The 25,762-nt window shown below is 44.3% G+C and overlaps 1 protein-coding gene across 2 annotated transcripts in view; it reads right to left on the reverse strand.

Moving 5' to 3' along the window:
* inpp5a (inositol polyphosphate-5-phosphatase A) overlaps positions 1 to 25,762 on the reverse strand; it is a 153,935-nt gene that overhangs the window by 88,516 nt on the left and 39,657 nt on the right. For both annotated transcript variants that reach the window (XM_030106190.1, XM_030106191.1), the window contains exons 3-4: positions 17,091 to 17,191; positions 16,483 to 16,570 (exon numbers count right to left, since the gene is read on the reverse strand). In XM_030106190.1, coding sequence (XP_029962050.1) covers positions 16,483 to 16,570; positions 17,091 to 17,191 — 189 coding nt within the window. The remainder of the gene's footprint in view (positions 1 to 16,482; positions 16,571 to 17,090; positions 17,192 to 25,762) is intronic.

Consider the following 25,762-nt stretch of genomic DNA (forward strand, 5'->3'; position numbering starts at 1 on the left):
AGCGCTGGGTTTGACTTTGCCACAATGCCATCGTGGTGTGATTTCTTGACGTCTCTTCCTGTAAATCATCTCTGAAGCTGCTGATTGCACACGGTAGATAACATCAAGACAGATAGCGGATAAAGAAGATACAGAACTGCACATGGGCACAACACATTTAATAACCAACGCGTGAAGGAGGCATCTGATCAAGATCATTCTGGACAGACTGCAGAATCAGAGTAGCCCAGCATCATGAAGGATGAGTTCTGAAAACAAACACAAGAAAAACCCCGCAAACATTAAAGTGCCTGTAATTTGGCATCAGGCTCGCTATTCATGTTTTATGCAGGGAGGGTCTACAACAAGCGGAGATATCTGTGATGAACTGACTTGTTTAAAATAGTCCAAGTGAGGCATCAACAGGATTCTGAAGTATTTACTTTCTTGCTAACAGTTGTTCTAACTAAGCATGCAAACTCTTGTACCCCATTCCCACTGAAACTAGCGGGTCAATCGGCAAGTGACTCCTTTCCCAATGTCTGCGGACTGGGGTCTAATACCCTGCATGCGTGGTTGCGTTTTCCCGTGCCGATGATGTCCCACGTTGATGACATCATCAGCGCAACGGAGCACAGCGAAAATAAACAATGGACACACACTCCGACGAATCTCCTCTTCCCCACTGATCAAGATGAGTTCTCTGGTCTCGCTATCATTCCAATGCTGGGTCATCTTGATGAAGGATATCTCGCACTGTGTCCCAAAACGAGCATGTTAACGTAGGCAAGCTACGTCGACGTTGTCACGTAAATTATCGCATCGACTCGAGTCTGGCTTTCCCAATAAGGCCGATCGGAGGCAAACCGACTAAAACCCAGGCCGCTTGCAGGGTTAATCGACCTGGGTCTATATTCCTTTTAAACCCTTTCCCACTGCAATGAGGAGCTGACTATCAAGTTTAAATGGGTGTTTTGGCCAGTGGGAAAGGGGTATTGAAAGAAGGATGGTCTACGTCCTACTCTCGGCGTTCCCAGAACAAGAGGGGCCGAGCAGGTATGGGGAAGGTCAGCGGACAAAAATTTTGTTTTTCCAAATGAATGAGAGGGTTTCTGTCCTTCAGTCTAAAGTTCAGTCTCAGTGCAGTCAACTGGGAGGAAAATGCCCAGAACATGCCGGACAGACTATATTATCTCTCAGTGGGTCTGGGAGCTGCTGTAGTTCCCCTCATAGAAGCTTTGTCCAACATATTATAAAAAAATATATGTGGACTTAGTTTTTTGGAGTTTGTTGTGAGTTTTTTTTTTTTTTTTTTGAAGACTGGACTGCATGAAACCGTCAGAATGGTTCATTTCTAGAAAACTGCTAATACTGTAAAAGGCCTGTTGCAGATCTGACTGACCTTTTCGCAGAGCGAGTGCATAACACAACCTGCAAATTTGAGTATATACCCAAAACCAGCACTGCTGGTTAAAGATGCTCCATCAGACATATTTGACAGGAACAGAAAAGAAAGGATTGCATTTGAAGTGGAAAGCCACCAATATTAGTTAATCCAACAATTAGTCAGCGCTGATTAGGAGGTTAAAGAACAGACAGCTGGCAACAAATTTTGTTTGCAGGAACTAATCATAATTACATTAAGTAAGCTCCAGATGATCTGGTTTTATGTTAGGCCAAGCTTATAGCTCACAGTGTTGACTGTCAGCTGTAGCTTTCCTCTTATCAGTAGGCTGTGCGCTCTCAGAGCCGGTCATTAAAAGCCCTTGCATGGACTGTGATTGTTTTTGAGTGTGTTCATTGCAGACGGTGTCAAGAGGTTGTTCCTACTGTTTTAATTAGCCCACAACACGCTTCTTACCACAGGAGCCACAGGCTTCCTTCAAACTGAGAAGAAATTGCTTGATGTAATTTGCCGAGCCCCCCCACCCCCTCTTCAGATATTAGCCGGCTGTGCGTGACATCGGCCTCGAATGAGGGAGATCAATTCCCCAGTATGGTGTCGTCTTCTTGAGACGGGATAGAGAGAATCACGCACCGGCACTTCCACATCTGTGTGACAGCGGTGGTGTTTGGATTAGTTGCTCACCGAAGGGCTGTGTCCCCCGCTATCCCCCCCCCCACTACCTTTCCCATGCTACTGCCCCCTTCTGTACATTATACCTGTTATATGGGGCAAGGTGGTCCCTTGAGAAAGGAGGGATGGGACGCATATCTATATATACACTTAGGCAGGAGAAAGGTCAGGCGGCCCGAACATGGCAGGCAAACAGGCAGCGGGGGTCTGTAGGTGGGAGGGGAGGGCCGGGGATGAATCACAGGAGAATTGGTGCATGGCAGTGAATGAATAACCCGCCGTGGCTCCCCAAACCCCATTATTTCCCTCCTTCTCCAGCGGGGCCTGAAATTCATGTCTGCGCATGCTGCCAGTTCATTAGGGTTGGTGGGGGGCGGGGGGGCGGGGGATGTCATTCCTCTTCTGGCTGCGGCAGGACAGGCCAGGCGAGGCCCCAGGAGGACCCGGCCCTGTTTAATTCCACATCAACTGCTCCACTGAGGGCCTTAATCTCTGTCTGTGTGATCAATACTATATCAGTGTAAATTAAAATGACAATTTTAAAGTAATTAAGCCTGTTAATGCTCGATTCAAATGTCATTATTCGGCCGAGGAGAAGCAGAAGGTGGAGGGATGTGTAAAAAATAAAAAAAAAGGGGAGTGTGTTTTTCAATCTTTCCCGAGAAGGCTGAATGATGAGCCTTGACCACAGTGACAGGTAAACCCGCTTTAACTAGCGTGGCCCAAATGTTGCGGCAGCCACCAAAAGGAAGGCTTAACAAAAGCTGATTAACTCTCCACCCATGCCGGCCCAGAGACCTATCCAATTTCAGAGGAGGATAACCCAATTGCTGAAATCTGATTTGTGCAAGCAAACCCAATTATGGCCATATTAGATGAGAAGTGGCAGGGAGAGAACGCTTGCTCGGGAGAGGCAGGAAAAATAGAGTGGGCAGTCGGGGTGGGAGAGGGTGCAGAAGGAGGGGGCAAAAAAAAAAGAAACGTTACACAATAAAAATGCACTTAACTATAGAATGAAGCCCAGCAGTAATTGTGTGATTCGATTATTTTTGTCTCCCTCCTCACTCGGCTTTTGAAAGGCTATTTAGAGTCATTGTTAGAGTGAAATAAATGGGACCCAACGTCAACCTTGTCCCTGTGTGTGTGTGTGTGTGTGTGTGTGTGTGTGTGTGTGTGTGTGTGTGTGTGTGTGTGTGTGTGTGTGTGTGTGTAGAGCCTCATGTGAAGTGAGGTGATGTGTAAGTGAAAAGGAAATGAAATGATCACATTGTTGGTTGTTATTATGACAGGCTCACAGCCTATAGCCACCGACCCTCCAACTCCTCTCAGACCAGATTCACCAATTACACCCAATCACGCTGGTTCACGGGAGGCCACACCGGGGACTGACCAAAACGCTTCACCTTCTGCAACCGCCGCCTTGTTCAAGCTCAACATCTAGACAAAATATATACTGAGGTTGCATTTTTATCCTTTAGCGTTTTCCTCCTCCTAAACGTCCTGAAAATATGTCGCTGCAACTGGTGACTAACCTACAAGCGAGACTAAACCTAAAGGAGCTTCCAATGCAGTTTTTTCTAGATTAATGTGAAACAAAATAGACGATCTACTTTCAACACACTTCAAGTCATTCTGGTATCGCCTGTTTTCTCAAACATCAAAGGCGTAAAACATCTTTTGGAATGTAAGACAGACATCAAGGGTAAGGTTGACCCGACTGTGGCACGCACCAACACAAAACTTTACCATGACCTCAACTTTCGGCTCAATCTATTCCGAAGACACCATGTTAAGAATTACATGATCATCAAAACCTTTTCAATCATTTTCAAGTGAGAAGAAATGTTGGTGCAAAGCTTCTCCCTCATTACAGACATGCAGGAGTTTATAAGTCCATAGATATTTATCTTTTGGCACAAATTTCAGTATTGTGTTTAAAGAAACCCATTATAAGCACTAATTTATGCGTTCCAAAAACGTTCCAACATGCGTTCCAAAAACATGAATACTTTAGCTGAGCTGAAGGCATTGATGACCTTGATCATTTGCCACCTAAGCGTAACCCGTTTGGCTTTCATTCAATTTTGATCAAATTACTGTGACGTATTAAGGATCCATTCAGTCAATGAGAATGAGATAGAGAACGCAACAGGAACATAACTCTGTCTGACAGCTCACGCCCGGTAGAGAAATGAAAATGGGACAGATTTCCACCCAGAGAGACTTTGATCTGTGATTTTTAGCAAGCGGCTTATATCTGAGGCAGTGTGGGCTAACTTGAAGAAATCCTCCCGTGTTCAGAATGGATATATGGACAACCCAAAGACACCATGCTTTTTAAATGGAAATGCCCAACAAAGACATAAAAAGAACCAATGTCACATCACTGTGACTTTGAATCTGATTAAGTCGTTCTTTTTTCAGCATCAATGTGGGCTAAAAGCTGGAAAATTCCAGAGAAGCACTCCTGGAATATCACATTACCAACACAGGAAAAAGCCAAAGTCACCACGATGAAAAACTATATCCAATGGATCTCTAAGCTATGGAAAAAGCCCATTCCCACAAGATGAATAATATTTACATATGTATGTCAGAACAAATGTACAGCACAATGGAGAGAACTTCCTCCGGCAAACAGGGATCCTCAACAGCTGTCGAACCGTCTGAGGGTTATGGGAAATCAGCTCAGACGGAAGTTATTTAGCAGCTCCAAGATAAATGTCCCACCAAGACGTGACTGCTTTACATGAATCATAAGAATCGTCTGAGTGCTGACAATTACTAACACGTCCATCTTCCTATTTGATAGGCATTTGGGATGTCGGTGTAGAAACTTTTGATCAACCACCAGAAGGAAAAGGCTGAAAACTCCAATTCCATTTGACCTGAATGAAGTGAAACATAATCATATCTGACTGACTTTATCACAAAGTCTTCGGCCGTCCAGCAGAAACCATAAACTGTGGCCGCAGCAATGCAGTTTCATGAATTATTTAAAACATGCCAATAGTGAACAGATAGAAAACATCCCCCGGCTGCAAAACAAGGGCAACCTGTGGGTATTTAATTAGCAGGGTGGGTGCTCCTATGCATCCCTGATCATGCAAGGTAAAGAACACCCAGGGGCCTTTTGCAAGGCTGGAGAAAAGCTTGGCAACGTATTGGTTTGTATCCAAGCTGTCCGATCCATCATACTGTCTGCTGGCTGGTGTTTGCGGAGTCGGGTCTTATTAATTATCAGCTCATTTGGAGGGGAAGGGGGGTGTCAAGGGTGGCGAGTGGGTGGTAGGTGGTAGGCCCTCCTTGATCAATGTAAGCGATCGCTTCAAGACAACTCCGCTGAGGGTGATTAAGGTCAATCTTGGCTGGGCACGCTGGATGTTTCTTCTTGGAGAGGATAAGTGGAAGCTCCCAGGATGGATATGTGGGAGGGGGAGCCGGTTGGCTTCAGACAGCTGATTAGCGTCGGTCAAATGATTATTTCTAGCCTATAAACAGACTGTCAGCTGACATGTTGAGCACTTTTTTATTAATCTGTGTGTTGCAGCTTAAAAAAAAAATGTCATATCGATTTGAAAAGTGTGACAGTGTGACTGGATGAATCCCAGTTACGTTCAGAAGATGACATGTTAGTGCTACTATAACATCAGAAAATAAATAACGACGGGGCCCCAGGCATGAACCCTGTGGGGCACCGTCCAGCACTGAGCACAAAGCTACATGTTGGACAGGTTATTAATTAAAACAGAAACACATTTCCCACATGCTTCAAGGACTGATTCAGAAAAAAACAGCAGTAGGTAAAGTCTAGGGCCGAACCATTAACACACATTTAACATTAAGAGCATAATGTGGTTGATCCCACTGGCAAATTACAGCCTGGAAATCCTTCCTATAAATTATATCTGCTCTGATGAGTCCAGTGTTTCAATATATACATATAAGTAAGGTAGACTTTATATTGATAAATAACAAAAATACAACACTTTCAGGAGGATAATTCATATTAATGAAACTCTCTCACTCTGAGTCAATGCTGAAAACATTCCTGTAATTTCTACCCAGTTTATAACAAATTGAAGCAATACTTTGGAAATATATTGACAATAACTGTAACAGTAGTGTTTAAATACATTATATGTAGGTACAGTATGTTTCGTTTCACTTGTTTTCATCTCATGTCTAAAGATCTTAATATGCTACATGTGACAATAGCATCTTTGTCTAAGTGTTGTTTCATGAATGGTGATGACGGAGAACAATGCCCTCCATTATTCTGGCATTGTGGCTGCATAAAGATCTGCATCCTTCCAACAGTGTCAATAAAAAGCAATAAAACCCAGTGATACAGTGTCACACAGCATATTGCAGCGATCGCTCTAAATATCAAAGTAGTGTACAAAGCATGATGAGGCACAGATTTTTGAGGCCTAAAGTGTGCAGGGTGGAGGGGGCTGCTTCTTTTTTTTTCCTTGGAGAGTGGGGCTGGGAGGCCGTGAGGGCTCTCAATAGACAGAGGATTATGGAAATCAAAGCTGAGAGATTAGCTAATGGGAATATAATGGCCACTGACTGCGTGGGTCAGCTGGGCCATGCAAATGGAGCCGCTATAGCCAGTGGCGGAGGGAGAATCGATACGTACGGACAAAGTGCTGCACGGAGATAGCCCCCCGTAGAAGAGGGGCTACACACACACACACACACACACACACACACACACACACACACACGCACGCACATGCATACACACAGTGAGGGCCTGAAGCCAGCAGACAGAAGTGAGCTTTCAGCAAGAGGACCCGGCTCAAGTGGGGAAGAGGAGATATCGCCAGCTCCGGCCCTGCTCCCTCTCACTGATGTCAACAGGCAGCATGTGACTCTCCCCGACGCCTGGCTCTCATCCCCACTGACACAGCACTGAGATGCAGATGCTGGTCCAGCCCCGCTCTCCACGCTCCATCAAATATCTATTCATCCCGCCTCGGCTCCCGGAAAGAAAAAAAAAGAAAAAAAAAAAAAACACTGAACAAACGTCCTTGTGGACAATCAATAGCGCCGCGACCAGGACGGCCAAGTATTACGACAGCATTTAGGACACACTAAGTAGTTTATTTTCCTACGGACTCTGGACCATCTGACACTCGCCATTTAGGGCGCACAGATATTAACCTTCCCCGGATGTTATGAGGCAAAGCGACGCGTCGTAAAGTGCGATTGAGTGGGACACTTGACGGCTTTCATCATCTAACTAAATGGAACGTCTCCTCTTATATATCAGAATACCAATTCTGAGCGTGTCAGAAAAAATTTCAATTTCAGGTCGGGAAGCGGCGGCGGCGGCGGGGATTCCTGGGCTCCTTCTGCCTGGCCTCTCGCCGCCCCCCCCTGTCTCCCCGCTACTCATTTTCATTCCCACCCTGCTCGCTGCATGGCCATTCATCAGGACCCGGGCAGAGGACACCTCCCGCCTGCTCACAAATGCATGGAGCAAGGCAATAAAATTAACCTTGTGGCAATTGTTTTCCCACCCGTTTGATGGCCCCGTGTCAGCTCATCTGTTACGACAGGAGAAGGAATAAAAAAGTCAGGCTTGGATGTACAAAAAATGATGACCCGCGGAGGGTGACGACAGCAGGACGGCGGTGTTTGTGCGTGAATGGAGGCGAGATAATGCCAGATTATGGAGTCAAAACCCCATCAATCAGTGTTTAAGAGTATCTATAAAAATGGTTGCTTGTTGATTTGTGTCTGGGAACAATAAAGAGCACCAAGAGTCCGGTCGGTAGCTTGAGCAACATCGTGGTTAAAAAAAAAAAAAAAAACAAAAAAAAAAAAAACAGCTTGGAAAATGTGAGCTAAATCTTTGCAAGATGATCAGGATAGCAGCTACTTCAACATCAGTTTCTATCAAGTTCCCAATGGCATGAGACAGCTTAGGCGGTCGAGACTCTTTCAAAATCTTGCAACACTTGAACAGACAAATATATATGGGATTTTTTTATGATTTGCTTCAGAGGTTTAAACAAAAAAAAAAACAACAACAACTGGGGACCAACAAATAAGCCCTGTGGTACACCAAGAAGCAACGTGGGGGGAGAGACAAATAATTTATTAGTGAGGACATAAACCTGATCAAATGATAAAAGTAGACACTAACACGGGCAAGCATACATTTTAACCAATGTCTAACATGCAGCTCACATCCACACACCTCTGACACTGACTTTCACTTTTGTTAACTATTGAAGATATATTGGAACTATTCATGTATAAGTGGTCTTCTGAAATTATATTCATACTTAATTTAGAGCAGAGTTCTAAATTAAAGATTAATTCTGTCTGATGTGAAAAGGGCTGAAATATTCCTTCTCATGACAGATTTCTGCAAAAATCAACTGAGAGGACAGGACAAACTGAAAAACCTTAATATCGCTCTTAAATACAGAGGAAAAACGGCAGTGGACCAGGAATAAAGCTCTGAATGTCAACAATGATGAGCATGGTCAGCGGTGGATATGAGGAGTGAAACAGATTTTTTTTTTTTAAACAAATTTTAAGAAACCTAAGTATTTGTATTGCTCCAAAGGAGTGCATACATTCAAAGTAAGATAAGATCAACTACACCAAATTAAAAAAAAACTGAAGAACTGTCTTTTCCTCTTGTTTTATGATTGAAATTTAAAATGATCATCAATTATTTCAAATCACACATAATCAAACATCTAATCAACAGTCAAGCTCAACTATTTTATGTAGATTTTCAGTCAAATTTTGGAGAAATTCAAACTTCATTCTTTTACTTAAATTGACACATTTTCCATGTTTTGCTGGAATAAAATAACTGAGTGGTTTTTAGAACACAAAATAAGATGAACTACAATTAAACAATTTTTTTTCACTGGAAAGCAAGAAAAAAAACACCACAAAGTGAAGACGAGTGCTTGCAGATGTGCGTCCTCTAACAATAAAAAGTGAAGCAGATTGAGCGACGACACCGCGGATTATTTCTCTCCAGTCCAGCCCTCGACGAGACTCTTTTCACTGGACAGAAGCAGGAGGCCAGCTGAAGCGGCAGGAAGAGCGATGGAGGTATGGAAGGGTGTGGTGTGGGGGATAAAAATCCTTCAGAGGGTGTTTATTTGCTCTCAACACCTCCTAAGCGATCAATATTTTTAATTTGGGTCCGAGTTATTATTTTTCACATCACCGCGCCGGGGAGCAGAGTAAAGTGGCTCATATTTTAGCACTAAAAAGATCGATATGACAGGCTCACCTTCACTCTGCCCCCTTTGGGTGGCCTGGTTGGTGGTGGCGGTGGCGATGTGAAAGGCGGCGGCGGTGGGAAGGGAGAAGGGGGTGGGGGGGGGCGACCACACATCATAATGGACGGTGGCGAGATACACCCGGACCGCCTCATGCTGCAATCACATCATTATCTAGTGGCTGGAGACACGACGACACCCTCCAACACCAGGACAACAAGACCTCCACCTTCCTGCTGATTTACTCAGCTGGATCTCCTTCTCACACACACACACACACACACACACACACACACACACACACACACACACACACACACACACACACACACACACACACACACACAGAGGGGTGGACACTTTATCAGAGCGCTGTTTACGAGAAGAAACATGTGAGACGAGGGGAGCTGCTCGGAGGAGGAGGGGGGGGGGGGGTCTCAGGCCCGGCGATTATCCAGGGGGGCAAAAGGCTGTGCTTGTTCGGCTGTGACTCCTCGTAATAAATGCATCAATTTCTCCACCTCTTTACACAATCCATTAATTATATCTACATTTTCAGTCCAAATATTTTCACAGCGGGAATGCCCACTCTTTCTGGACCATAACTCACACCTGATGGCAGATTCATTGATTGTCGCTCAACACATGTCCGCAGCCTGGCGGGCCCCCCCCCACCCCCCCACCCCCCCACCCCCCCACCACCACCGTGCACAGCGGTGTTAGTTTGGTTTTGTCGCTATAAGCCAGCGTGTGTGTGTGTGTGTGTGTGTGTGTGTGTGTGTGTGTGTAGATGCACTTAAGCCCCCCCAGAGTATGAGTGATGGCCGTGCAGAGTTATGGCCCCGGCCATATTACCGAGCTGACATCTACTCCATTCAAGTGGCCCGAGTCGTCGCCGAGCTTCTCGCCATATTGAAATAAGAGCTCTCCTGGATTTAGTTAGCAATTTTTTAACCCGCCGGCGCGTCGGCTGCGGCCTTTTCAGACACAGATAAGGTAGGGGTGGAGGAGGAGGTGGTGGACGACGGCTGCTCCTAGTTAACCTCTGTGAGTAAAACACTGTACTCAAACACCCCTCCTTTATGACCCCCCCCCCTTCGGAAAGTATATAATCTCTATATGCAACCTGGTTTTGTTCCATCGTAAAAAGCCAGAGTAGCAGCGTGATATAGGAAGCAGTTAAAGAGAAAAATAAATAAATATAAATAAATAAATAGCAGGGAGGGGCGATAAAGGCGAGTGACACGCATTTCTGGGTGATACCGTAAACACACTCGCGCCTGGGCGCTGTCAGCGCAGACGGACACTAAGTGTTCATAAATTCCTGGCCGAGCAGAATGCCACTGTTGATTGCATTACAGCGCGCCGCCTTGGGGGGGAAGAATTAAAGACTCACCTCCGGAGCAAAGTAACAGGCCAGCTGCCGCCGATCGGACATCTCAACACAAATTGGCGAGGAAAGGAGGAAATAGAGCAATTCAACCTTCACTGGAAAATAATGATCCACATTGGAATAATTTAGCAGAGATTTCTCTTCTGTTCTGATTGGAGACGGAAGACGTTGTTGTGGGGATCAAATGTCAAACCCTCACTTCTTGAGAGGAAGGTGAAGATCAACAAACTCATTTTAGTTCAGCGGCCACTTACAGCATAGTCAGTATAACAAAAAAGACGATTACAATTCCAATTTTTTCATACAATTTGAAAACATCTACATTTATTCAACTTTGTTTTCTCACAAAAAATGTCATTCTCAAATTTCTTGAGAAAAACAATTGCTACCTGACATCCTATGTTCCTGCATCCTATGCAGGTTTTATTTAATGTTGAATTTTCAAGCAACAGGATATCCACTTCTCGGTCTGACGAGCCCTCCTGCTTTCCGGTATGCACCTGAATGCATCTGTCCACGCCCATTCTCACACACACACACACACACACACATGCTGGGGGTACATTCAGGGGGAGGAGTTAAATCCGCTTATTACAGGACAAGCGAACCAAAATCGAACTAGACCGTTTCAGCAGGCATTTTCACAAAATGTGGTGCAGCAAGACAGGGAGGAAACAGACCATTTTCAAATTTGAACATCATAATGAGGCTACGGCAACACATACTACTATAAGAAACTCTTCTTGAAGTGAAAAAAGAATATTATGTCCCCTTTAAACTTCAAGAAAAAGTGAAAAGTCGAAATGTGGCCAAGAAGTTACTGTAAGCTCCAGATCACTGATGTGGCTCCATGAGCAAGGACCCCAACTCCTGACTGAAGAAAGAAGAGTGCCAAACCCAACATGGTGATCATGTGATCGACTGTGGTCCAGACTGACCATGGACCTGTTGGTGTTACATTGTCATCTTTTCACATCTGTCACAACTTGCTCTCGACAGAGGTGTTGGTGCTTCTCTCTGAGCCCAAACAATGGGACATTGCCGCACTAAACTCCGGCCTGATCGGAGCTGCTTGGGATTCCTGCTGGCTGCCATCCACTGGACGTCTCCCTGCGTCTGTTTACACTTCCTGAGAGTGAGCCTGAAACCCAGCCTCACCCCGCAGGACCCGCAGCACAGTCCTGTCAACCCTCCACGAAACCTGCCCGTGACACGGATTCCGCTCCTCAACCCTGCTACCTCCGAGGGTGGGGGGAACATTTGCGGCACACACATGTGCATGCATGCACACACGCCGTAACGGGAAACGGCGGTGTCCTGTCAGGAGTCTGATTTATCCTCCGCCGCTGCTCCCGTTGCCGTCCTGCAGACCACAGACATGAGGGATGCCTTTAATTTCCCATTAAAATGCCCTGGAACAACTGAGGGCTGAGGAGGCTCTACGTGCGTGTGTGTGTGTGTATGTGAGCGAGAGCGTGTGTGTGCGTGTGTGACAACAGCTTGATTGGATCGTGTACCAGCCGCAGGTGTGTGTTGGTGTCGGAGGATTTGCGAGTATTTTGTGACAAGTTCAGTCAACACCAAAGTATGCCCATATCTGTGTGTGTGTGTGTGTGTGTGTGTGTGTGTGTGTGTGTGTGTGTGGTGACGCTAGCGCACATCACTCCACATGACAATGGGCCTGTGGCTCCAGGGCCGAGCCCCCGACGATAAATATTAATGGCCAAGAACAAGTGGATTGGGAGTTGAGTTATCAGGGCGGTCCTTCCTAATTGACATTTTACCTGCTGTATACCTTAACGGGGCTGTAAACCATCAGGCCAGGAGGAGGAGGAGGAGGAGGAGGAGGAGGACGAGGAGGAGGAGGAGGAGGCGCAGGGGGAGACGTGTCAGTCAAGCCGTCCTCCTGCGGGCCTCCTCTGGGAGGATGGAGGAGCGGCACCCTGCTCAGCAAGGCGCCGCCTAAAGCACCGTGTCACAGTTCCCTTTTGTTGAAGATTCTTCGACAAAACCACACCGATGACAGACACACTGGACGTTCCTCTGTTCAATCCCAGCTTTGACACTGAGAAAATATCACTACACGATTTTTTTTGTTTGTTTTTCATAAAATTTCACCTGAAATCATTTTTAAAACCTCACATCTTTGAAAGAGATTTATTTGATTATATCTCTTACTGAAATAATTTCTCAGCTTTCGTTCATGAGATTTGGTCTTAACTAAAAGGTTTTGTTGTTTTAAATGATCATTTAATAATTACACTGTTTTCAATAGTTTCAATTCATTTATTTGAGAATTTAATTTCTTGTCACTTTTAGACATTTTACCTCAATTCCTAACATTACAAATCAATTTCTAACAGAACATTCTAGAAGAAAAAACAACATTTTTCAAGACATTTCAACTATTTAAAGCTTTTAAAGTTTTTTTATTTAAAGTTATGTTTGCTGTTGTCACCATTGCAGAATTCTCACTGCATTATTATTCAAATATCACATTACCGCAACTTAGTGATGCTTTTCATTATTCACATTATTATTCTAAACATTTAACTTGTTTCTATTTTCACTTCATTATTTTATTTATTCGGGATACATCATCTTTATTCTTGAAGCCGAAAAGTTATTGGCTTTTTCTCAAAATTCCTAATTACAAGAACCTTTCATATTTTTTCCCCTGTCAATTTTGAACTTTACTCTCAGCTTTGGTCTTTAATCTTTATGAGAAATGAGATATTTTGCTTATTTTTTTTTTTTAAATAAAGGCATTTTTATTTCACTTATGATTTTCCTGAGCAAAAATAAATATGAGAATATGAGTTTTCATGCAATATTATTTGCAATAGAAACTTTTTTTATGTTTAAGTATAATTTATAGGGTTTAAATCACAATTAATTTCTCAATCAGGCTGTTTTTTTTGGGGGTTTTTTTTGCATTATTTTCTCCATCACTTGCTAATTTCACTTCATTAAAAGGCTGAAATGAGGAATTAACAGTGAAAACACTCACACTGTTTTTGTGGGACTGAGAGCTGGGCAGCCGAACGAGAAGATCCAATTTTCCATCATGTGAGTTTTTGGCGCGATGGCCGCACTGATTATTAAGTTTGAGATAAATTTAACCGCTGTGAGAAGATAAATGGACGGTTCAGTATCAGGAGCATTAAAATCAATGACCTCTTTCTCCAACACTCTCACAGACACACAAAAACACAAACACACACAGCTCAGACTTGGTCAGTGCCTCACAGGCCTCACACACCTCACCTAAAACAGCTGTGTATTTCGAAAACGCACACGCACGCTAATGTAGTGGCACAAAGTGCGACCTCTGGACTCGGCAAAGTGTTCCCACTGACATGATTTGAAAGGTGACAACAGTGGGAGGAGGCGGGACAAACAATTATCCGCGCGGCGCGGCGGGGAGGACGGAAAATGGAATCGAAGACGGGGGGAAAACAAACACGGACGGATGTCAGCAAAGCTAAATGGCAGGCCCTTTGTGAGACGCACTGCACAGTCTCTTCATATTTACTGTTGCCAGGATTTCAATAGAAAGCACATCTGATGTTTCTCTTTCCGCTGGCTGATTCACAGAGACGGGCGCGCGCCTCCATCTCCATTTGGTGAAGATGAAAGTACAAGCAGGGAAAAGAGGGGTAAAAAGAAGAAGAAGAAGAAGAAGAAGAAGAAAAAAGGTTAATCTATAGACAAACACCATTAAATAAACAGCTCGTAATGCCGGGATATTAGCAGTGCTTATATGAAACGCCACATAATTAGATTTTGGAAAGGCCAGTGTTTGTAATATTTTTTTGAAAAGAGCAAATGTGACTCAGCGGGCGGCTGTGATTTATGAGCGTTTGTGGAGACGCAGCGTAGCGTGGTGATAACACACACACACACACACACACACACACACACACACACACACACACACACACACACATAAACACACACAAATAAAAAACATTGAGAAGAACTAGGACAGACACGAATCAGTAGTTACACACACACACACACACGCAGTGGGGCTACAGTCCGTATCGGGACCACATCCTGCAGGACGTCCACGCCGCCTCCTGGAGTCCTGACTGACACCTGCTGAACCTTCATGGAGTATTAGACATTAAACTGCATTTAAAAGCATGTTTGGTTGTAATCCACAGCGTGGTTAAACAGAACAGGGACTGGATCGCTGAGATTTACACGTTTGAGCGTTTGGCTCCACCAAGAGGCCGCGCGTTCCTCCGTGAGACAGGAAGAGAACGGTCAGGAGCTTTTCCCGTCATTCAGTCCCACATTACTCTCATCTCTCCCACTGTGACCAACAGCACAGTCTCATTCCTGTAACAGCTCAACATGCTCCATACTGACCCTCAGCAGCTTCTAGATGTATATGGAGTGAGTATCGAGGCCCAAAATACACGTTGTAACTGTGACGGTTCAAGAAAATTCTCATTTGCCTCAGTATAATTTCAAAAGGTAAACAAACTGGCTGTGATTGCCCGCCATGTTGTCCCATGGCTTCCCACCGTTTCTCAGACTGTGTCCACCTACAGTCTCATCTGTTCCACCTTAAATAAAAAACATCCACAGCAGGAGTTTGATTATCCACAACAGTCTAACTTGTCCCATCGGATCAGTGAAGCATACATGACGGGGCTGTGACGTTCCACCACTGGTTGGATCTGGTTCAACGCTGTTTCTGAATGTACTTAAAGTGACTACAACAGTCCACTGTAGTCTAAGCTGGACTACAGCTGCTTCCGATGGTCCAAGATGGCTCAATTTCTCTCATCACGGTTTCCTCTACACCTTAAGTATTGTCGCACTTCTTATCGTCGTTCATTACACTGAGAAAAGCCTTAACAATGTAAATTATACAGTAATATAGTCATCAATCAGCAGGACCCAATGTGTTTGACCTGGAATTCCAGCCCATCACTCCATCAGTCCATCACTGAGAGTCTAAAGACACCATAGCAAAATGTCAACATCCAGAATGTCCCAGACGAACACAGTAACGGTTATTCCAGCAGAGTTTGTTCATTTATTGTTTTCAAAATCTCATTTTCTTTACCCAGCCACCTACAGTGTAAAAATCTTAAGCTGCTGATTCCAGTGTTTGGCTCCCAGTCACACACAGAGACATGCAACACAAATCCATTTTCAAACATCTACTGCCCCCATGTGGCCAGCTCCCCTCACTGCAACTACACAGACAAATCAAGATGTATATCAGTGTTTCTTCATGCTTTTGAGTCTCATTTCGTCTCGGTTTGCAAAACATTTCTTCTGTTCATACTGCTGCATGAAACTCAGTCACATTTCAATCTTAACATCAAACTACATGATGCTTTACCATTGAAACGTTCGTCCTGTGAAGCTTTGTATTGGAGTTATGAAGAGTTGAAATAACCTAAAACCACAGATGTTATAATTTCCATCTTTAAAAATTGTCTAAATGTGAAGGACCTCTCACTGGATCCCTGTTAAATTTAACTCACACACCACCAAGCCAAACTTTTCCAGCAAAGGAGCCTGAATATATTTATACACACAAACATGTTTAAGATATTCTATTGAAATGCTATATTGAATTGCTACAATACAGTTTTATGTGAATTTGGGGAACTGAAGAAGAGACTGATCTGTCTCCAAAAGGTGACTTTGAAGATAAAATCAGTTCTTCTTCTAACTAGACTGATTGGAGTAATGTGGGAAATGTAGAAGGTGAGTTTTCGGTCATGTCTGATAGTCCTTACTGTGAAGTGCTCCTGGGACTTGTAGTTCTCATCGAGGTAGACGCGGGCTCTGCTGTACTCCTTCATGGCATCACTGGACAGCAGCTCTCTGATAAAAAGAAGAAACATGTGGAGACATGCTAAACCAGGGGCGGAAAACATAAGAACCAAAGACGCTCCAATCTGGCCCACCAAAGTTTAAAACATTTGAAGAAATCATTATTTTTTTTAAGTTTCCTTTGTTTATTTGGACTGCTTGCTCAATTTTGCACCAGATGCTTTCATTAAAATCGCCTTTACATGAAGTTTTAAATCATTTTCTGAAGTAATTTTCACAGCATACACTCAAAAATATGCACAAAAGCACAGAACGTTTTAAATTTAGAGGTTATTATGGTACCACTTCATCAGTCTGGCCCACTCGAGATGAAATTAGGCTTTATGTGGAAGTAAAATGTGTTCGACCCCCCCCCCCCCCCCCCCCCCCCCCCCCTCCCCGTGCTAAACATACCAAACTGTGTGGAAGTGGAGCTGCCAGTGGGGGGAGCAGTCCGCTCAGATTCAAACACACTTGTTTCTATAAACCAGCTCACAACTCAGGTCCAGTTCGTTAGCAGTGAAATACTTACGTGACGAAGCTGTCCACGTGCGACATGGACGCCTCGTAGTTTTTCCCCCCCACCTCCTGACAGTGCACCGCCACGAAGTGAGGCCTGTGTGTCTGCACCGTCTGCAACGGGACAGAGGGGAAATGGGTCAGGACCAGAGCAACACTTCACAGAAACCTGTGTGTGTGTGTGTGTGTGTGTGTGTGTGTGTGTGTGTGTGTGTGTGTGTGTGTGTGTGTGTGTGTGTGTGCAGGAGTCTCAGCCTGCATAAAGTGAAAGTGGGAACACTTCCTCTGCTTCCTGTGAGCCAGCTCGCTCGGTCACGTGAGCCCGTGTTGCCTTGCTTTAACATCGCCTGGAACACGCGGCGAGGTGTTGGCGAGCACGCCGTCAGAGGTGCTCAGAGTGGCTGACTTCTAATGGAAAATCGATGGCGGGGAGTGATTTACAGCACTCACAAGCACTCACGGGGTCGGCCCTATGGATGGTAGCAAGAGGCTGTATGTCAATGTCACCGGGGCAGCGGAGACGGAGGAGGAGGTGGAGGGGGGCAGGTTAGGAATGGTCCCGGACGGAGTGGCTCGCCACTTCCCAGGCGTTCCCCGACTCGCCGCCGCAAAAACGCTCACTGCCGGCCCAATCAAATAAAGGTAATGTATGGCGGTAATGCTATGGATTTTCCATCAACCTATGGCTTGTCACTTAGCTCGATGACCCAAGGAGCGGCTCAAACTTGGTAAAGATTAGCGCACCCATCACTCGGCGATGAAAAGGTCACGCTCTCCGGGAGCTCCGCGGCTAATGCAGTGTGCACGTGCTAACGCGCGCGCCACTAACCGCCGACTTTTATTTGTCTTCCCGGGCTGTAAATTCGGCTCCGAGTGGCCAAACAAAGACAGAATCCAGGTGGTAATTTCATTAGCGGAGGCACCAAACGCCATCAGCCCCCAACCAAACAGCATTACACGGTTGACCTTATTAAGCCTCCGACCAGCATCTGGTCCAGCAACACAGATGGTGGTTCAAATCCATCTGCTGATCGCATGCATGGTGTATTCATAAAAAACTGATTTTAGGATGCCTGACCAGAGCAGAGGATTGATTAGACAGGGATCAGGTGATGCCAGCCGCTGATTGCTCTTCATCACACAGGATCAGCCACCATCGTGTACAGGAGACCGACCTTCACATTTCTGAAGGCTGAGGCAAAAACTAAATGGTAAATACTTATAGAGCAGATTTTCATGCCTCAGCAGTCTCCACGCACTTGAAAGCAGCGTGTAATTTGAAAATTTATCACAAAACAAAGTATCAGCAGAGTAAAATTAATGAATCCGGATAGCATATTCGCAGCATTCATCTTTATTTGGGTAAAAGAATAAAAGCTATACCACAACCAACCACCAGGGGGAGACCGAGATGGCTTCCCATCCATTTCAGTGGCCTGTAATATTGTACATCTTTAGAGAAAAGCATTAAAGCACCAAAACAAACTGTTTGACATGTTGGACACATCACCAGCTGGTTTGGAGCGAAGACTAAATCCAAAACAATCAAATCAGCTGGTAGAATTAGTACTGGCAGAACAGTATTGTCACAAAATGCTCACAGAGTTAATGCTTTCCCCATCATATTCAGAGTACGTCAGCTAGATTTGATCCATGCTAATACTTGCTCTATTTTTAGTCTGTATTTTCTCCAAAAGATCTCATTTAAAAAAATGTCAGAAAAGAGCACACAGACAGGGAGGAGGGAGGGTGAAGATTATGTTTATGTGTGAAGCATTTAATGTTTTGCAAGTGAACACACTGAATGAGGATATCTGAATAATCATTCGTTTGAAGAGCTGAAGAAAACTGGAGAAAGCAGCTAAAATGTTGGAATGAAATATGTTTGAATTCAGGCTTGAAAGAGGACTGTCAGTTTCAGAAATATATACAGTAATATATAAAAAAAAAAAAGACTGCAACGCATTTCCAGTCATTACTTCTGGATCAGCCTGTAAAATTATCAATCCTAAGCGATGGAGAGAAAAGAAACCGGTGTTTGAAATAGTGTCTCGTCCTTCATTTTCAGAAACTGGGTTAGAGGGCAAACGCTGCACCATGCATTAAATATCATTTGCTGGACAGAGAGGCTCTTTGATGAGGACTAATGAGTGTGGACTGAATCCTATTTCATGGATTCTATTTGGAGGTGGGAAATAATCGGGAGGATCTGAAGAGTTTGTGGGTCGCTATTCAGAATCAAACTGGAGATAAAGAAAAAAAAAAAAAACTAAATCCCAGCCCTGATGGGGAACGGTGTCAGGCAGACCTGGGAGTCAAACATATTGGTGTAAAAACAGCTCATCTAATCAATTAACGATCTGATGACCTTCAGCGCTCTGCGCCTCTGAGATATGCAGGTCATGAGACTGAACGAGGGAACCTGAACATATCCGCTGGCCTGTGACAGACCAGGGAAGTTTCCAATGCAAATCAGCCAAAGGGATTTTTCAATTCGGTGCGGTGCGATGCAAAGCAGCGTTCATGCTGCGAGCTGCAGAGGCGGGATTCCATCCAGCCTCACCGTACCGAACACACCGAACCCAGGCAAACGAGCCTGCTTTGACTACCTGCAAATGATCCCAGAAACAGGATGCGATTGGATTCGCCGGCGTGGCAGGGAGGGAAATGAGAAGCAAAGCTTTCAGAAGGTCGGGATTCACCGCCTGGGTTTACGTCACGCTGATTCACCGGTGAAATACATCTTAAACAATGGTGAAATTGAGGTCAGTTAGTCTGGAAACCTGTGCATTTTCGAAAATGCCCAGAACACTGCTGCTGTACACTGCTGTGCACGCCACCACAGCTGTAGTCAATGCGCGAGTCGATGGACAAGAACAACACTATTTGCCTCCAGATTGTCACGACAGACAGATACGTTCTCCTGGGACTCGGTAGCTTTAGAATTCAGAGTCACCGTAATAAAAAAACATCTTTGCCGTCTGTCTGTACGAACATCCTTCTCATTATTGATGCTTCTCTGTGTGTGTTTAGTCAATTTCATTACTAAAACTATCAACAGCACCCACTAGTGGCCCGGCATGCTCTCTGAGCTCAGAAAGAAGAAATCACCTGATATGGATGATCACTCTAAGTAAGTAAGTAAGGAAGGAAGTAAGGAAGGAAGTAAGTAAGTAATGGTACAGGTACAGGATGATCACTGTAGACAGTCAGCAGCTACCAGCAGCCAGTTTAACAGCTTCCAGGACGACGGTGCGGCAGAGGCACGCTCAGAAAAGCGATAAATTCACACAGTGAGGCAGCTCTTTTCTACATAAGTGACGGGGGATTCTTGGTAGTGTGCATCCCGTCGGATGGTTTGTGGAGAACCAGATGATTCTGAGCGATTGGAGCCACACTGCTGATTCAGTTCAGAGGGTGTGACGAAAGGTTTTCCTGTATGAAACAGGATTCCTGCCCAAAGTGCAGCCAGTCACACGACCACACTGCATTAAACACACCGCATGCGCATCTCGTGTTTTTGTTTGTTGTTTTCCGTCCTGTGTGTAACTTTTCGAACAGGCAACAGGGTCAGAAGACGGCGGAGCGGATCGAGTGTGAGAGTGTGTGTAGCGTGGCGGATCGCAGTGGCTGCCTGTTCCCAGGCGCGCAGAGTTCAGAGTCTGATGCTTCTTTCCATGACGTCAGCCGGCAGCAGAAGCAGCAGCGGCGGCGGCGGCGGCGGCAGCGGCAGCAGCACTCAACTGGCATGAAGCTACAGGCCCGGCTCACTTTGGGGCACACCCCCCTCTCCCAGCATGCTCCTCTCTCCCTCTTTTTCACCACACACGCACACACAGACGCACACACGCCAGTAGACAGTCCTCCAAAGCACACAAGCCCGCTGCACAGTGCAAACAGAATTCCTCAGCAGCCATAACGAGCCAGCCAGCGAGCTCTACGCTCATGATATCCCGTAACGTCAGACTCGGAGCAAACAGGAGCGCCGGAACGTGTCGTGGCCTGCCAACCACAGTAACAATTACGAGGAGTAAAACAAGGACGGAGCTGCAGAATGTAACACAGCTGAGCACATGTTTCTCTGTATGACCCCACTGCAGCGATGAGGGGGGGGTCGGGCAACTGAGGCTAGCCAAAGCTCAAGGTATTGACAGAAGAAAGGTCAGAAAGATACAGAATGCTATGTTTTTTTAATGTAAATCTAACAACATCTGTACAGATTTTGTGTTTTTCACTTTGTTTTTATGTTTGACATAATTCCTCGATAGTGTCATCTCATTCATTTTTGAAAACCTCTGTTGCAAGAGCAGCGTTTGACAAAACAAAAAACCAATTAGGACTGCACAATACATCGCAAATTGATCGATACTGTGAAATAAACACAAACCACATTAATGCTTCCCTCCACTGCAAGTCAACTGATTTGGCTGATCACACGAAGGACGAGAAAACCTGCTAAGTGATGCATGGATACGTTCAAATTTTCACCTCCGACCCCCCAGTCAGTGTTTCCTTTCTATTCCTGCACTACCCCCGCCTCCCCGTGACATTTCTCAGACGGACCAGAGTTCGAGCACGGGGCGCTGCGATTGGTCGAGCGCTGCGTCGGGACTTCTGTGCTGTGTTTCAGTAAAGCAATAAAAACACGATCCAAGCCTTCCGGCAGGAGCGGCTTCATTCCTTTCAGATGCTATAGAGGATCTTATACACACACCAGAATACTGTTAAACAGGCTGCTTCAACAAACACAGTCATTGGAGAGAGAAACAAACACGACGCTGGGAAGACATCCACACGATAACTGAGAGAAAGAGCTAATTTAGCAACAACCCAAACAAGTTGAAGTCCTGCCTTATGACTTTATCCCTCCACCCACCGGCAAAGCTCCTCTTGGCATTAATGCCACCTTTATAAAGGGCTTATTGAAGGCCGCCAAGTTATTAAAAGCATTGAGTGTGAGTTTTGGAGACAAGGAAGTTCTCACAAAACCACAATTTCCAGTGGAAAACAATGGCGTCACTCAGAAGAGTGGAAAATACAAGTGGAGATCAAATTAGATCAATCTTGCGTAATATTTCCACACGATCTGTGTGAAACCGTGTCAAACGTCATGCGTTCGGCGAAGCTCTGAAAATCTAATCAGCACATCAACGAACATGACGGCTTCGTTTCCAAATACTTCACAAATGTGAGAAAACGAATGTTTAAATCACTTTTAGATTCCAAGTGATAAACTAAACTTAAAAAAAAAAAAAAAAAACGGCTCATGAATACTTAAGCTCCTACACACGCACACACACGCACACACTCTAGCATCTCCGCCAAAAGACGTGTAAAAGTAAAACATGATCAAATGTGTTTGTTTATTATTTAAAATTAAAGTTTTAAAGATTCAGCCCGAGTGCCACTATTTGTTGATGATGCAGTGCTTTGATCGTAATCGGCCCTGGAAACATTGATTTTTAGATATCTGCAAACTAAATTAAAAATGTCACAGCATGATGGATATCCTGCTTTATTACTAAATAAAATTAAAAGCCATTATTAATGTTGATATTTTATCCTGCCAGAAAGGAGCCAGAAAATGTGATGAATATGTTTTACAAGGCAATAATATCTGAAATATAAGACTCAAAATGACATCAGTGGGACGTGAATCAAGCAAAAATAAAATAAAATACCGACTCCGCTGCCTGGATATGGTTTCTTGGAAATCCTACATCTTACAAAACATCAGTTTCATTTCAGTCCAGCAGTAGAAGTCTTGAGCCCATCTCACATTAAGCGAGAACATCAATGCTGTTGACGTAACATGACATGAAGAAGGCTTAATGGAACTTACTGGGTCGGCCAATTACCGAGAAAACCCATCGTAAATATCAGCATTTGCATCTTGTTTATAGGTCCTGCAGCGCATTCAATCTGCTCCACGTGGATTCCGTTTATGTGAGAAAATCCATTAGTCAGGCATGCTGCAGTCGATCACCGCCATCATTTTACTGCGGACACGCTGCAATAAAGTACAGCACTGCAAATTACCGCCGCATCTCAATATGTTGATCGGAATATTGTCTTTAGGCAAAAAATACATTACATTATTTACATCCGTGCAACAGTATCTGAATGTGTGACAGCCTGTGGAAATGCTCCAATGACAAATGACAGTTTTGTGTGTGTGTGTGTGTGTGTGTGTGTGTGCGTGTAGGTGTGAGCCTGTGTGTTAAGGGTGAGCCTGGAACATTTCCTGACATAGCCAAAGGACCGGAGCTTCCTTGGAATAGTAAACAACAGTGTTTATACTAATCAGTGTTTCAGCCGTCAGACGGATCAGTTCACCTTGTTACCAGTAACTCCATCCAATGTTGTGCAGTCCAGACAAAAGGCATCGAAAATGAGAACCGAGGTGAGCAGTTCATCTATATTTTCCACTTGATTTATATGCAGAGGAGTTTCTATTCATATGCTTCACTTCCTGCTTGTTGGGGTTAGTTGTTGTTTGAGAACTGCAAATTGAGCTAAGATAGCCAAGAAAAAAAAAAAAAAAAGAAAGAAAAAGACACAATTATCTCAAAAAAATGAAACAGCTAATATTTCCAAAATGGTTTAAAAATGTCTGACATTTACACATAGAACCACTAGAAGTGTCATTAAAACTAAAAGAATATTAACAAAACCTGCGTGAGACTGCATAAAAAAAAATTATTTAAAAAAATTTAAATTTTATGATAGTTCTAAATATGGCTAAATCAGCTCAAATCAATTGGAAAAAAATGAAATTATTATTATTATATTGCTTAAATGGCTCAATGAGACTAAAATCATGGGAAAATACCGAAAATGGGAAAAAAAGGGTAGACCAAACATGTAAAACTGGTCATAAAAGTTAACCTTATCAACGATATGATGAGTTCCAGTTCCTTCTTCGGATCACTTGAAACAAAATGAAACAGAAATGAACTGAGACATGTTAGATTTGTGAACAAAGAGGCTCAGTTCCTCAAAACCACGACGTTATGATTGAAAGGAGGAGAATCTTCAAAACGTTGCGTCTAAGAATAGAAACAGAGTGAGAGCCGTTTGACAGCAGGATCACTGAATAGTTCATGAACGCACAGCAACTCCTTCCCTCTCTCACTGCACTTCTGTTTATCTGAGTGTACAAAAGGCTAAATGATTGTCAACTGACACAAGCTACAAAATTTCAACCATTATAGGGGAAAAAAATGATTTTAATAGAGCTGAATGGAATTCACTGTCATTTTCCATGTTGATCAGTTTTGTTTTCTCATGATCTGTATTGTTTTCTGGCCTTTTTCTTTCTGTTTGTGAAGCCCTTTAAAATACCTTGTGCTTTACTAACTTATCTAAACAGGCTCCAGCTTCGAGCATCTCTTTCATCTTTCAGTGTCGTCTCTTCCCATCGGTGCTCAGAAGAATTCACCCAGCACTGGATCGCTTAGACCGTCGTGACGCGGGTTAATTGTTGCAGCTGTATTCTCAAAGTTGCGGTCAACTGGAACACTACAGTGAAGTTATTCCCACCAGAGAATTTTGAGCTTGGCGAAAACTAAAACTTACCCTAACTCAGTTTTTCATTATCATATCCACTTATTCATAATTCAGAGTGCTGTCACAGCTGGAAGAGTCATTCCAGGACACTGGAAAACTGCTTCCAGTCAAACCACTTTCTGTAGCGTCTACATTTGTGTTGGCGAGGTGATGGGACTTGTGCGCTGCTGAGAGGGGATCCTCTTCCTGCCTGGCCTCACTCGACATACAGCCGCGAGCCTCTCGGCTTGGCACCGACACGCCGTCATCAAACGAGTCAGCGCCGATCCATTTATCCCGTCAGTCAAGTTGAGAGTTGACGGATTGCTCAACCCTGCCCTTCCTTAAGTGTGAATGTGGCGATTGGCCAGTTTTATTCTCTGCATCGTCTTCTTCCCACGTGATTTATCAGGCGACGTGAAAGGCAAATCAGTGGACTGACTATACTTTTTTTTTTCTTCAGACAGCTGGTCGTAATGTTATGGCTGATCATTGCGTCTCAAATAAACATCTGCAATCGGCTCCTTCACGTCCTGCACGTGAGCACCGGGCTCAATATTGTTAACCTAACACGAGCACAGATTTGCAATTTATAGTTCATTTGGGAGTTAATTGATTAGCCGGCTCGCTGCTGGGTTTGATTTAGATAAAAGTCCTGCTGTTTGCTAAGTGAGTCTCACTGATGGGTGCTGACTGGAGAGTGCTCGTGCAGGTCGTCCATCACTGTCAGCGTATAATGCACAACTTGATTTTGTCATTGCATAAAAAGGTTGTTATTTACCCGGAAAGCATGAAAATGTGTACGTGCAGCGTTTCTGGCTCAAGTGATCATTCCCACGAGACACGCGCGGATGAAACGAACCACTAAACACACTTTTTAAACTTCAAACTCTGTGAGTCAAACACGTCAGATTGACAGATAACAAGCTGCACTACTTCAACGCTTCTTTTTTTTTTTTTTTTTTTTCAGACAGTAGTTAAGAGGTCGCCGCTGCCTCACTTCCCTTAACCCAGTGGAAAGAGTTGTGGTTAGACAGGGGTTCCTATGTAGATGACAAGGTGCGATATGAAACATGACTGAGCTCCAGCGGCGGTATTTTTTCAAACTACACGCACACAAAAAAACAAATGCAGCCA

This window comes from Salarias fasciatus, chromosome 13, assembly GCF_902148845.1.
Source record: "Salarias fasciatus chromosome 13, fSalaFa1.1, whole genome shotgun sequence".
Lineage (NCBI taxonomy): Eukaryota > Metazoa > Chordata > Actinopteri > Blenniiformes > Blenniidae > Salarias > Salarias fasciatus.